Source organism: Salvelinus namaycush, chromosome 26 (genome assembly GCF_016432855.1).
Source record: "Salvelinus namaycush isolate Seneca chromosome 26, SaNama_1.0, whole genome shotgun sequence".
NCBI lineage: Eukaryota > Metazoa > Chordata > Actinopteri > Salmoniformes > Salmonidae > Salvelinus > Salvelinus namaycush.
The window spans coordinates 43700274-43715034 of record NC_052332.1 but is presented as its reverse complement, the minus strand read 5'-3'; the positions used below and the strand labels follow the sequence as shown (position 1 = coordinate 43715034).

Below are 14761 nucleotides of genomic sequence, written 5' to 3'. Positions count from 1 at the left end.
GCTACTGTAGAAGAAATCAGAGGCACACAGACTAGCTACTGTAGAAGAAATCAGAGGCACACAGACTAGCTACTGTAGAAGAAATCAGAGGCACACAGACTAGCTACTGTAGAAGAAATCAGAGGCACACAGACTAGCTACTGTAGAAGAAATCAGAGGCACACAGACTAGCTACTGTAGAAGAATCAGAGGCACACAGACTAGCTACTGTAGAAGAATCAGAGGCACACAGACTAGCTACTGTAGAAGAATCAGAGGCACACAGACTAGCTACTGTAGAAGAATCAGAGGCACACAGACTAGCTACTGTAGAAGAATCAGAGGCACACAGACTAGCTACTGTAGAAGAATCAGAGGCACACAGACTAGCTACTGTAGAAGAATCAGAGGCACACAGACTAGCTACTGTAGAAGAATCAGAGGCACACAGACTAGCTACTGTAGAAGACACTTTATTGAAGAGATGCAGAAACATGAAAAGTTACCACCTAGGGAAACAAACTAATCATAATATCTACTGAGGAAACAATGCAAACCTTTAAAAAAAAACAACACCCTCCCTCCAAACCAAACACATTACCCCCCCATCCCTTTAATGAACAAACATTTACCCCCTCCCCCCAGATTATAATTCCCTTCTAGTTACCAATCTCCTTATGTGCGCCTCCCTCCATCCTGAGCCAGTCTCCTGGTTTTGCGCCGAGCTCCTCTTAAATAATAAAAGAACGCTGGTCAGGATCCTAGAAGGACCCTGTGGTGTCCACACGGGGGGGAAAAAATAAACTAATTTTGGGTGTTTGAGAGCCATTTTGAGTGAATTAGGTTTAGTATCTAGGTTCCAGTGGGCTGTGGTCTGGTCCCGATCCTATGCTCCTGTCCCACTCCGCGTTTTCTCTCTCCATCCTTAATCCTAATCCCTGCTCTGATCCTGAATCCTGATGGTCTGATTGGCTCCGGGACGGGGAGACAGAGCCCTCCTCCAATCACAGCCCTCCTTGAGACAGATCCCACACCCAACAGAGAGAAGGAAGCAACAGGTTAGAATCACTCACAGCCTGCTACAGCCAATCAGCCACACTATCACAACCTGCTATAGTTAGGGCTTGGCGATATGGCCAAAATATATATATTTTTTTAATGGTATGACGGTATTTAATGTTTTTTTTAATAATAAAAGTCCTTAATTTGCTTTATGAGTATTGTTGCCACCCTAATACCACATGCATTATGTGATTTCAAATTAGTTGTTCTACACTGTTCAATTCAACCAAAATCATTTTTCATAAATTTCTGTGTTTCCTGAACTCATTTGAGATCATTTCCAAACTGTCTGCACGATATGGGCAACAACAAAAAACTAGGCCTTATTTTTTACCAAATGTTGCGATTTAGAGCAAAACACTTGGGTGAACTGTTGGAATAAAAGGAAGTAATGAATAGGCAGGGTAAATTCTATAGTTAGAATATAATAGTGGGCACTTTGAATACTGTGTTTGACATGAAAACAAATGAAAATGCCAGGAGGAGGTATTGTGACAGGGTAGGAACCAAAGTGATGGTCAGTGTTTCCTAGGGGACTCTAATCTTTGGCTACATTGAAGGTTCTCTTAGTTACTTCATGTAACTAACATTCACATTTTCCTGTTTTAGAAAATACTGTTGTACCAACATGTCGATTTAGTTCTACACCACCACTGGTATTATCAGGCTGTATAGCTAGTTACCTTTGCTCTGACTGAGTACATTTATTAGCGGCTAACAAGATTTAGGCCCAACTTGCTATGAAAATACAAATTTGCAGATGTAAGAAACAAACTAAGTTTAATTATAGAACGCCAGTGGAGTTATATTAAGAAGCAAAGTGAAAACAGCATTGTTGTCATCAACATGGTAGTGATCAGCATTGACAATGCAGACTGAACCCAAGCGTCTCCTGGTTAGCCAACATGGTAGTGATCAGCATTGACAATGCAGACTGAACCCAAGCGTCTCCTGGTTAGCCAACATGGTAGTGATCAGCATTGACAATGCAGACTGAACCCAAGCGTCTCCTGGTTAGCCAACATGGTAGTGATCAGCATTGACAATGCAGACTGAACCCAAGCGTCTCCTGGTTAGCCAACATGGTAGTGATCAGCATTGACAATGCAGACTGAACCCAAGCGTCTCCTGGTTAGCCAACATGGTAGTGATCAGCATTGACAATGCAGACTGAATCCTGGTTAAGCAACAACAAATATGCTCCTTGAGTGACAGGGGGGCAGGGCTATGTGTGTGGAAAGCGGCATGGAGAGAGATGACACAAGTAGCCAAGGCAACTATTAAAATGGACGTTACACACAACGTATCACATTTAACAAACCAAACGTTCAAATACCGTTATAGAAGGTAAAGTAAAAACCCAAACCGGTCCCTGCATCAATACCTGTGTATAGTAAAATACAGTATACCACCCAAGTCTAGCTACAGCCAATCAGCCATCACAACCTGCTGGCTCTGAACGCTGTGTGTTTAAGACATTTACAGCTGAAAACTCACCTCAACGCTAGAAAGTTCTCTGAACCAAGACTAATGAGAAAATATAACCAACCACTAATAATGCCACACACACACACACTGTCCCGTTGACACAGAGACACACACTGTCCCGTTGACACAGAGACACACACTGTCCCGTTGACACAGAGACACACACTGTCCCGTTGACACAGAGACACACACTGTCCCGTTGACACAGAGACACACACTGTCCCGTTGACACAGAGACACACACTGTCCCGTTGACACAGAGACACACACTGTCCCGTTGACACAGAGACACACACTGTCCCGTTGACACAGAGACACACACTGTCCCGTTGACACAGAGACACACACTGTCCCGTTGACACAGAGACACACACTGTCCCGTTGACACAGAGACACACACTGTCCCGTTGACACAGAGACACACACTGTCCCGTTGACACAGAGACACACACTGTCCCGTTGACACAGAGACACACACTGTCCCGTTGACACAGAGACACACTGTCCCGTTGACACAGACACACACTGTCCCGTTGACACAGAGACACACTGTCCCGTTGACACAGAGACACACTGTCCCGTTGACACAGAGACACACTGTCCCGTTGACACACACTGTCCCGTTGACACACACTGTCCCGTTGACACAGAGACACACTGTCCCGTTGACACACACTGTCCCGTTGACACTACCATGCATGTTACTCTGACCAGAAACCATGAATAGAAAACCAGGACGGGATGAGATTGAGGGAAGGAGAGGTGGCAAAGCACTAATTAATATGAGAGAGTTAAGAGTAGAAAGTTAAAACCAGTTCAATAATATTACTGGGTCAGAAAAACATCAGGTCTGACAGCTGATTGGATGAGAGACTACTGCCGTCATACCATTGGCTGGTTATTTGACTCCTCCTGCTCCTCCTGTTAATCCTAATATGAACAGTTTCCTGTTTCCCAGCAGCCTATCAGCTTGCTCCTGTGATCTCTACAGAGAGACACGACAGACAGGTCAGAGGTCAACACAACAAACACATCAAAGACAATAATACCATCCCTCCCCACATAAACACAAAATAAATCTCACCAACCCCCCCCCCCCCCCAGTCAAAACAATTAAAGCCCTTTACACAGATGGGAGGAGAGAGAAGGGGGGGGGGAAGAGAGAGAGAGAGAGATCGGGGGAAGATGAGGGGTCAGCAGATACAAAGAGAACAGAGGTCATAAGTCACAGCTGAGGCAAACTAGACCAGGAAACGGGGATGAAAGAACAAGACGTAGCCGAGGCAAGAGAACATGAGGTGTAATGCATTAGAATGTCCACCGGGCGGCGTCTGTCCGTCTCCTGGTCTGATGTGTCCTCTCCCTGGGGGGGCCGCTGGGCTGGAGGTGTGTGTGTATGTGGTTTGTGTCTAGGTGCGGGAGCGTGATCGGGAGTGTCGTGGCGAGTAGCGTGGCGAAGGCCGGCTGCGTCGCGGCGGCGAGAAGCTGCGCGAGCGGCTGTTGCTGCGCCCGTTGCTACGGCTACGAGAGCGGGAGCGTCCGTAACTGGGGCTGCGAGGTCCGTCCACCTTCACACGAACGTACGCAGTCTCTCCCTACACACACAGGAGAGAGAGAAGGCTGCCCGATGAGACACACATAGGGTATAGGGTGTAGACTCCAACCAAGTGTTCTAGCCCTGGAGTCCAGACCAACCTCTGACCTCTGACCTACCTCGTGGGAGCGGAACTTGGTGTTGTCCAGCTTGCGGACAGCGTAGGTCATGTCCTCCTTGCGTACGAACTCCACCACGCCGGTACCGTCCCGGAACACGTCAGCATAACATACATCACCTGCCTCGCGCATGTGGTCCTTTAGGTCCTGCCAGCTACCACTAGAGGGGAGACCTGGAGAGGGAGGAGGAGGTGGTAGAGGAGCAACAGTGTAAAGACCTGGAGGAGGAGGAGGTGGTAGAGGGGTAACAGTGTAAAGACCTGGAGGAGGAGGAGGTGGTAGAGGAGCAACAGTGTAAAGACCTGGAGGAGGAGGAGGTGGTAGAGGGGTAACAGTGTAAAGACCTGGAGGAGGAGGAGGTGGTAGAGGGGTAACAGTGTAAAGACCTGGAGGAGGAGGAGGTGGTAGAGGGGTAACAGTGTAAAGACCTGGAGGAGGAGGAGGTGGTAGAGGGGTAACAGTGTAAAGACCTGGAGGAGGAGGAGGTGGTAGAGGGGTAACAGTGTAAAGACCTGGAGGAGGAGGAGGTGGTAGAGGGGTAACAGTGTAAAGACCTGGAGGAGGAGGAGGTGGTAGAGGGGTAACAGTGTAAAGACAGGAGGAGACCTGGAGGAGGAGGAGGTGGTAGAGGGGTAACAGTGTAAAGACAGGAGGAGACCTGGAGGAGGAGGAGGTGGTAGAGGGGTAACAGTGTAAAGACAGGAGGAGACCTGGAGGAGGAGGAGGTGGTAGAGGGGTAACAGTGTAAAGACAGGAGGAGACCTGGAGGAGGAGGAGGTGGTAGAGGGGTAACAGTGTAAAGACAGGAGGAGACCTGGAGGAGGAGGAGGTGGTAGAGGGGTAACAGTGTAAAGACAGGAGGAGACCTGGAGGAGGAGGAGGTGGTAGAGGGGTAACAGTGTAAAGACAGGAGGAGACCTGGAGGAGGAGGAGGTGGTAGAGGGGTAACAGTGTAAAGACAGGAGGAGACCTGGAGGAGGAGGAGGTGGTAGAGGGGTAACAGTGTAAAGACAGGAGGAGACCTGGAGGAGGAGGAGGTGGTAGAGGGGTAACAGTGTAAAGACAGGAGGAGACCTGGAGGAGGAGGAGGTGGTAGAGGGGTAACAGTGTAAAGACAGGAGGAGACCTGGAGGAGGAGGAGGTGGTAGAGGGGTAACAGTGTAAAGACAGGAGGAGACCTGGAGGAGGTGGTAGAGGGGTAACAGTGTAAAGACAGGAGGAGACCTGGAGGAGGAGGAGGTGGTAGAGGGGTAACAGTGTAAAGACAGGAGGAGACCTGGAGGAGGAGGAGGTGGTAGAGGGGTAACAGTGTAAAGACAGGAGGAGACCTGGAGGAGGAGGAGGTGGTAGAGGGGTAACAGTGTAAAGACAGGAGGAGACCTGGAGGAGGAGGAGGTGGTAGAGGGGTAACAGTGTAAAGACAGGAGGAGACCTGGAGGAGGAGGAGGTGTTAGAGGGGTAACAGTGTAAAGACAGGAGGAGACCTGGAGGAGGAGGAGGTGGTAGAGGGGTAACAGTGTAAAGACAGGAGGAGACCTGGAGGAGGAGGAGGTGGTAGAGGGGTAACAGTGTAAAGACAGGAGGAGACCTGGAGGAGGAGGAGGTGGTAGAGGGGTAACAGTGTAAAGACAGGAGGAGACCTGGAGGAGGAGGAGGTGGTAGAGGGGTAACAGTGTAAAGACAGGAGGAGACCTGGAGGAGGAGGAGGTGGTAGAGGGGTAACAGTGTAAAGACAGGAGGAGACCTGGAGGAGGAGGAGGTGGTAGAGGGGTAACAGTGTAAAGACAGGAGGAGACCTGGAGGAGGAGGAGGTGGTAGAGGGGTAACAGTGTAAAGACAGGAGGAGACCTGGAGGAGGAGGAGGTGGTAGAGGGGTAACAGTGTAAAGACAGGAGGAGACCTGGAGGAGGAGGAGGTGGTAGAGGGGTAACAGTGTAAAGACAGGAGGAGACCTGGAGGAGGAGGAGGTGGTAGAGGGGTAACAGTATAAAGACAGGAGGAGACCTGGAGGAGGAGGTGGTAGAGGGGTAACAGTGTAAAGACAGGAGGAGACCTGGAGGAGGAGGTGGTAGAGGGGTAACAGTGTAAAGACAGGAGGAGACCTGGAGGGGGAGGTGGTAGAGGGGTAACAGTGTAAAGACAGGAGGAGACCTGGAGGAGGAGGTGGTAGAGGGGTAACAGTGTAAAGACAGGAGGAGACCTGGAGGAGGAGGTGGTAGAGGGGTAACAGTGTAAAGACAGGAGGAGACCTGGAGGAGGAGGAGGTGGTAGAGGGGTAACAGTGTAAAGACAGGAGGAAACCTGGAGGAGGAGGTGGTAGAGGGGTAACAGTGTAAAGACAGGAGGAGACCTGGAGGAGGAGGAGGTGGTAGAGGGGTAACAGTGTAAAGACAGGAGGAAACCTGGAGGGGAGGAGGTGGTAGAGGGGTAACAGTGTAAAGACAGGAGGAGACCTGGAGGAGGAGGTGGTAGAGGGGTAACAGTGTAAAGACAGGAGGAGACCTGGAGGGGAGGAGGTGGTAGAGGGGTAACAGTGTAAAGACAGGAGGAGACCTGGAGGAGGAGGAGGTAGAGGGGTAACAGTGTAAAGACAGGAGGAGACCTGGAGGAGGAGGAGGTGGTAGAGGGGTAACAGTGTAAAGACAGGAGGAGACCTGGAGGAGGAGGTGGTAGAGGGGTAACAGTGTAAAGACAGGAGGAGACCTGGAGGAGGAGGTGGTAGAGGGGTAACAGTGTAAAGACAGGAGGAAACCTGGAGGGGAGGAGGTGGTAGAGGGGTAACAGTGTAAAGACAGGAGGAGACCTGGAGGAGGAGGAGGTGGTAGAGGGGTAACAGTGTAAAGACAGGAGGAGACCTGGAGGAGGAGGAGGTGGTAGAGGGGTAACAGTGTAAAGACAGGAGGAGACCTGGAGGAGGAGGAGGTGGTAGAGGGGTAACAGTGTAAAGACAGGAGGAGACCTGGAGGAGGAGGAGGTGGTAGAGGGGTAACAGTGTAAAGACAGGAGGAGACCTGGAGGAGGAGGAGGTGGTAGAGGGGTAACAGTGTAAAGACAGGAGGAGACCTGGAGGAGGAGGAGGTGGTAGAGGGGTAACAGTGTAAAGACAGGAGGAGACCTGGAGGAGGAGGAGGTGGTAGAGGGGTAACAGTGTAAAGACAGGAGGAGACCTGGAGGAGGAGGAGGTGGTAGAGGGGTAACAGTGTAAAGACAGGAGGAGACCTGGAGGAGGAGGAGGTGGTAGAGGGGTAACAGTGTAAAGACAGGAGGAGACCTGGAGGAGGAGGAGGTGGTAGAGGGGTAACAGTGTAAAGACAGGAGGAGACCTGGAGGAGGAGGAGGTGGTAGAGGGGTAACAGTGTAAAGACAGGAGGAGACCTGGAGGAGGAGGTGGTAGAGGGGTAACAGTGTAAAGACAGGAGGAGACCTGGAGGAGGAGGAGGTGGTAGAGGGGTAACAGTGTAAAGACAGGAGGAGACCTGGAGGAGGAGGTGGTAGAGGGGTAACAGTGTAAAGACAGGAGGAGACCTGGAGGAGGAGGTGGTAGAGGGGTAACAGTGTAAAGACAGGAGGAGACCTGGAGGAGGAGGAGGTGGTAGAGGGGTAACAGTGTAAAGACAGGAGGAGACCTGGAGGAGGAGGTGGTAGAGGGGTAACAGTGTAAAGACAGGAGGAGACCTGGAGGAGGAGGAGGAGGTGGTAGAGGGGTAACAGTGTAAAGACAGGAGGAGACCTGGAGGAGGAGGAGGTGGTAGAGGGGTAACAGTATAAAGACAGGAGGAGACCTGGAGGAGGAGGTGGTAGAGGGGTAACAGTGTAAAGACAGGAGGAGACCTGGAGGAGGAGGAGGTGGTAGAGGGGTAACAGTGTAAAGACAGGAGGAGACCTGGAGGAGGAGGTGGTGGTAGAGGAGTAACAGTGTAAAGACAGGAGGAGACCTGGAGGAGGAGGTGGTAGAGGGGTAACAGTGTAAAGACAGGAGGAGACCTGGAGGAGGAGGAGGTGGTAGAGGGGTAACAGTGTAAAGACAGGAGGAGACCTGGAGGAGGAGGTGGTAGAGGGGTAACAGTGTAAAGACAGGAGGAGACCTGGAGGAGGAGGAGGTGGTAGAGGGGTAACAGTGTAAAGACAGGAGGAGACCTGGAGGAGGAGGTGGTAGAGGGGTAACAGTGTAAAGACAGGGGAAGGGAGGGGTAAAGACTGACCTGAGACGATGACCCTGTACTCTGAGCGCCGTGAGGGAGGTCCGTATCGTCCTCTTGGGGCCCCTCCTCCTCCATCGCCGCCGCCACCCCTGCCGCCGCCACCACCCCCTCTCCCTCCCCCACGCCCGCTACGGGGGAACTCCACCCGGAGACGGTAACCATCATAGTCATAACCATCACGACCGTGCACCGCATCATCAGCATCCCTGGGATACACAGACACAGAGAAAGATATGACAACACAGACAGAGTTGGAGAGGGCCAATAGTTAATTAGCCAGCTACTTCACTCTGCTGCCTGTGCATCAGTTTGTGAAAGGCACATTCCACAGCCTACCCGTTTTCACCGAGTTGTTTAATGTACGCACAGTGGTTTCATGGCAACATGAAACCAACCGGACCAAATAAATCAAATGTAACATAGTCTAACTGATTGGCCTACAGCTCAGAACTGTGTGAAAACACCCTCAGTGAACCCGAGTAACCCGATGTTTGGTTTTTTAATTGTACCTTTGTTTAACTAGGCAAATCAGTTATAATGACGGCCTAGGAACAGTGGGTTAACTGCCTTGTTCAGGGGCAGAACACAATTTTTTACCTCGTCAGCTCAGGGATTCGATCTTACAACCTTTCGGTCACAAGATGGCGGCGCAGTAGGACATGTATATCGGTGTCAATAGCCGGTCTTTTTTACGAACTAAATATACTTTCCTGCAACTCACCTCACCCAATGTGGTACGGATCTATTTCTTTTGCAATTCATATTCCTTATAACTGGAACTTCCATCAGGAGCTAGCCAGCTAACTAGCTACTAGTCTTTGTTAGCCACGGCTAGCGGTCCTCGCCATCCCCCCCCCCGGAATCAGCCAGCGTTAGCTCGGACAATCACCTGCCAGTCTGCACAGGGCGATATCAACCCAGAGCATATGGGACTGCTTCTCTCTACCGTATCACCTGGATTCCTGCCGCTCTGGATCATTACACCGGATCTTTACTCCTAGCTATCTGCTAGCTAGCTGCAAACGAGTGGCTACCGTTAGCTAACGCCTCTGTCCCGAAGCACGTACCAGCTAGCTTTGACCTAGCCTCGAGCTAGGTCCATATACCAACTAATTCTTGGGCTACAATACCTCCTTTGCCAAATGGCCTCCCTTTATTGTCAACACGGAGCCCCGCCGATCCATCACGACTGGAATGCCTACGTGATCGCCCGATGTGGTCTTAACAGGCTATTCTGTTACAATATCGCCTCGGAACTATCTACTAAGCCCGGCCCGCTAGCTTTTCTGAACGCCGTGTCCCCTGCTCGCCTAGCGTAGTAGTGAATACCGTACAGCACCCTGACTCAACCATTGCTACTCTTTCGACCCTATGATCACTCGGCTACACAGCTAATGCCCCCCTGGACTGTTTCAATAACACGGTTCCTCATTTTGTTTACCTGTCATTTTGTTTACCCCCAGCCTCGAACTCAGGTCATGTATGTATCCAACTGACCCACTCTGCCCATTCATCGCCATTTAACCGTTGTCTTAGCTCTCCTGAGCAACACCTGTGATTTATGCCTCTCTAATGTCCATATGCCTTGTCTACTGCTGTCTTTGCTAGTTTTTATTGCTTTTTTCACTGTAGAGCCCTCAGTCCCGCTCAAAATGCCTTAGATGGCTTTTTCGTCCCACCCCACACACATGCGGAGACCTCACCTACGTTAATTGACAGAACGGTTCCGTATTTCACTGAAAGAATAAACGTTTTGTTTTCGAGATGATAGTTTCCGGATTAGACCATATTAATGACCTAAGGCTCGTATTTCTGTGTGTTAGTATGCTATAATTAAGTCTATGATTTGATAGAGCAGTCTGAGCGGTGGTAGGCAGCAGCAGGCTCGTAAGCATTCATTCAAACAGCACTTTCGTGCGTTGTACCAGCAGCTCTTACAATACTTCAATACTTGCGCGCTAATAGCGTTTCAAACGTCACTCGCTCTGAGACTTGGAGTAGTTGTTCCCCTTGCTCTGCATGGGTAACGCTGCTTCGAGGGTGGCTGTTGTCGATGTGTTCCTGGGTCGAGCCCAGGTAGGGGCGGGACGGAAGCTATACTGTTACACTGGCAATACTAAAGTGCCTATAAGAACATCCAATAGTCAAAGGTATATGAAATACAAATCGTATAGAGAGAAATAGTCCTATAATTCCTATAATAACTACAACCTAAAACTTCTTACCTGGGAATATTGAAGACTCATGTTAAAAGGAACCACCAGCTTTCATATGTTCTCATGTTCTGAGCAAGGAACTTAAACGTTAGCTTTCTTACATGGCACATATTGCAGTAACTTCCTTTGTTTTTGCATTATTTAAACCAAATTGAACATGTTTCATTATTTATTTGAGGCTAAGTTGATTTTATTGATGTATTATATTAAGTTAAAATAACTGTTCATTCAGTATTGTTGTAATTGTCATTATTACAAATAATATATATATTTTTTTATTTTATTAAATCGGCATCGGCTTTTTTTGGTCCTCCAATAATCGGTATTGAAAAATTATAATCGGTCGACCTCTAATCTGGACCCTCTCTAAAAGTATCCGCTGCCATTGTTGCAACCCCTATTACCAGCCTGTTCAACCTCTCTTTCGTGTCGTCTGAGATTCCCAAAGATTGGAAAGCTGCCGCGGTCATCCCTCTCTTCAAAGGGGGTGACACTCTAGACCCAAACTGTTATAGACCTATATCTATCCTACCCTGTATTTCTAAGGTCTTCGAAAGCCAAGTTAAACAGATCACTGACCAATTCGAATCCCACCGCACCTTCTCCGTTATGCAATCTGGTTTCCGAGCTGGTCATGGGTGCACCTCAGCCACGCTCAAGGTCCGAAATGATATCATAACCGCCATCAATAAAAGACAGTACTGTGCAGCCGTCTTCATCGACCACGCCAAGGCTTTCGACTCTGTCAAACACCGTATTCTTATCGGCAGACTCAACAGCCTTGGTTTCTCAAATGACTGCCTCGCCTGGTTCACCAACTACTTCTCAGACAGAGTTCTGTGTGTCAAATCGTGATCGCCCGATATTCTGTATACTTCTGGCCCTTCTTTGGACACCATTACGAGCTTCAATGCCATACAACTCTCCTCCCATGGCCCCCAACTGCTCTTAAATGCAAGTAAAACTAAATGCCTGCTCTTTAACCGATCGCTGCCCGCCTTCCCAGCATCACTACTCTGGACGGTTCTGACTTAGAATATGTGGACAACTACAAATACCTAGGTGTCTGGTTAGACTGTAAACTCTCCTTCCAGACTCATTAAGAATCTCCAATCCATATACCACATATACTACCCACCACCACGAGCTGTATGCTCTCGTTGGCTGTCCCTCGCTTCATATTCGTCGCCAAACCCACTGGCTCCAGGTCATCTATAAGTATTTGCTAGGTAAATCCCCGCCGTGTCTCAGCTCACTGGTCACCATAGCAGCACCCACCCGCAGCACGCGCTCCAGCTGGTATATTTCACTGGTCATCCCCAAAGCCAACTCCTACTTTGGCCGCCTTTCCTTCCAGTTCTCTGCTGCAAATGATTGGAACGAACTGCAAAAATCACATTAGCTGGAGACTCATATCTCCCTCACTAACTTTAAGCATCAGCTATCAGAGCAGCTCACAGATCAATGTACCTGTAAATAGCACATCCAACTACCCCATCCCCATATTGTTATTTATTTTTTGCAACCCAGTATCTCTACTTGCACATTCATCTTCTGCACATCTATCACTCCAGTGTTTAAATGCTCAATTGTAATTATTTCTCCACTACGGCCTATTTATTGCCTTACCTCCCTAATCTCAAGCCATTTGCACACACTGTATATAGACTTTTCTATTGACTGTACTTTTGTTTATTCCATGTGTAACTCTGTGTTGTTGTTTGTGCTGCACTGCTTTGCTTTATCTTGGCAGGTCGCAGTTGTAAATGAGAACTTGTTCTCAACTAGCCTACCTGGTTAACTGATCTAATACCTGGTTAAATAAAGGTGGGGAAAAAACAGGTACAAAGCTCTAACCACTAGGCTGCCTACTAACGGATAGCCACGCTTGCTTCACCCTCATGTTGGCGCTAGCAATCAGGCTAGGTAGTGATAGGTATCAACAGCCAATCCAGTAGGGGCTGGAAACTACAGCGAGCTTGGATTGGTAAATAACAATGCCATGTCTCGGATTATTTGCATGAAGTTACGTTTTCCCCAACTTTGGTCCCGCCCCTCGCACAACGGTCCCCGCCCACTTTGCTTCCTTCATTCAAAATGAACGGGCGTCCATTGTTTCATCTCCCCAACGTACTAATGTGTATCTGGTGTTACAGACTTCAACGCAAATTAAATTACCCAGCAACCAGTTAGAAACAATGAATCCCCCCCCAAAAAAAGGTTATTTCTTCAAACCAAAGAAGTGCTTTAAAATTTGCCACATCTTGAAAAAGACAGGGACACTTGTTAGGTTTTACACCCTGAATGATTGTTAACCACGAGACGAATAGAATGTTTCACTTTTGATTTACACACGCCAGCGATCAGTCACCGTAGGCCATCAACGTGTACCCATGCGAACAGTGGACGCTCTCACATAGTAACCTTATTAATATCGAGTTACCTTCGGTAAACCCAGACGGTTGGGGAGGGTAGCTCTTATTTAACAGCGTTGCTAGCGTTGTGACGCAGAACAATGGGCTGAGCATAGAAAGTTTGATAGGCGAGTTGGTGCAACGGTGCTCAATAAAACTAGTAGCTGGCAGGGTGACAAATACCCTAAAATGTTAGCGCGATTACTTCTAAACAACGGCAAGCAGTTGGGACAAACTAATATAATGCAACTGGACTCCATGGCAGATGCAATTACCTAATTCAAAAGAAGCGTTAAATAAAGTCATGTGTCCGGCCCATCGCCATCTTGCGCAACTCTCCGTTTAGCAATAATTATGATTGTGGATGACCACCTCAATAACTTGGCTCTTGACCATAGTAGAAAGATCAAAGAACCTATATAGTATATTAAAAACTCTGGTAAACCTCTGGCAACAACACACCAACCAATATCTCCTACTCTACACAACACGAGGTAGCGAGCTAGCTAAGGGGTTGCTAGTTGTTACCGAGCACTTCCTGCGGCTAGCTACTTAGCGAACGTTAGCTATCGGTTTGTTCTGAAAGCGGCTTAATTTTGTTTTTAGCATAGTCAGCTAACTTACCTGGGGTCCTCGAATTCCACGAAAGCGAACGGCGGTCCTCCCCTCCGGTTTTTCAGATCGATATCTCGGATCGCCCCGTACTTATAAAACACATCCTCCACGTCTTTAGTGCGAATATCAGGCGGCAGGTTACCCACGTAGATCCGACAGTCGTTGTTTCCCGCTGGGCCACGAACCACGCTCCCGCCGCCCGACATATTATCTCCAGACATCCGTAGACTGCTAGCTAACTTTCGTGGTTTAAAAGTTAGGAAACCACTTCAACGTTATTTAGCAAATTGCTCTTGTAAAAATAGCAAGCTATGTTCGGTCAGTCGTTAACAGTTCACACCAAGTTTGCTAGCTCACTAACGTTAACTAGCTAGCAACAAAATACAAATATTCCCACCACAACTCTCGCAGGCTTGAGTGGCTTCACAAAATGGTGCCGAGATCTCGCCACAGAGTTTTTAAACACAGAGGCGCAACATCGCAAGACTTCCGGGAAGAAGTGGTTTGGTGTTAGATAAGCGAAACATTCGTCCTTTGTATCTAAAGACACAACCTAGATTCGAGACAATGTTTTAAGTATTTTAACATGTTATTACTCCAACCTCGTGAAAGTGACACGTTTTCATTTTCGTCAAAAACGACTATATCGAAGGCATGCGTTTGATTTGACGGCCTGCACCTGCGCAGTTCGGCGCGAGACGACTGTTAGACCCGATGACGTATTTCTACGCAAGCGCTTAGCCAGCCAACGTCGCCATGACACCTACACGTGTGATCGGGGATCTGCATATCTTCATACTGCAATGTCTTTGGTCTCGCGTTCATTTGGTCGTCATTAGTTACCACAGCCACAAAATCAGAAGGCCCGCCTACTTAACCAATCAGAAGGAGTGTGATGACGCATAGGGTTAGGTTCGTGGGAAACGACCAATCAGACGAGGGAGATGTAATGACGCGAATGCCTACGGTCTTGTAGGAGCAGAGGAAAAACAAGCACTCACCTAGATTTGAGTTAAAGAAGGAATTAGGCAAAGTTGTCCTATCTCACCGTTTCTATTTTTATGAATCACTC

General features: G+C 48.7%; 1 protein-coding gene across 2 annotated transcripts; it reads right to left on the bottom strand.

Moving 5' to 3' along the window:
* Positions 1–436: 436 nt before the first annotated feature.
* On the bottom strand, positions 437–14130 carry LOC120021661 (serine/arginine-rich splicing factor 1B-like). 2 transcript variants are annotated; one of them, XM_038965480.1, is made up of 6 exons: positions 13699–14130; positions 8445–8650; positions 4243–4415; positions 3851–4124; positions 3418–3514; positions 437–994 (listed from the first exon to the last, which is right to left on the bottom strand). In XM_038965480.1, exons 1-4 carry the CDS (start codon positions 13908–13910, stop codon positions 3939–3941), a joined length of 777 nt encoding a protein of 258 aa, XP_038821408.1. In that variant the 5' UTR covers positions 13911–14130; the 3' UTR covers positions 437–994; positions 3418–3514; positions 3851–3938. The 2 variants fall into 2 exon arrangements, with proteins under 2 accessions (XP_038821408.1, XP_038821407.1); XM_038965479.1 differs by having other exon boundaries at positions 3418–4124.
* Between the last annotated feature and the right edge of the window lie 631 nt (positions 14131–14761).

Coding starts and splice junctions, on each gene's coding strand:
- LOC120021661 (XM_038965479.1), bottom strand. CDS start 13,910: ATGTCTGGAGATAATATGTCGGGCGGCGGGAGCGTGGTTCGTGGCCCA. Junction 8,651..13,698: donor GTGGAATTCGAGGACCCCAG/GTAAGTTAGCTG, acceptor TGTGTATCCCAG/GGATGCTGATGATGCGGTGC. Junction 4,416..8,444: donor GTACAGGGTCATCGTCTCAG/GTCAGTCTTTAC, acceptor CTCCCTCTCCAG/GTCTCCCCTCTAGTGGTAGC.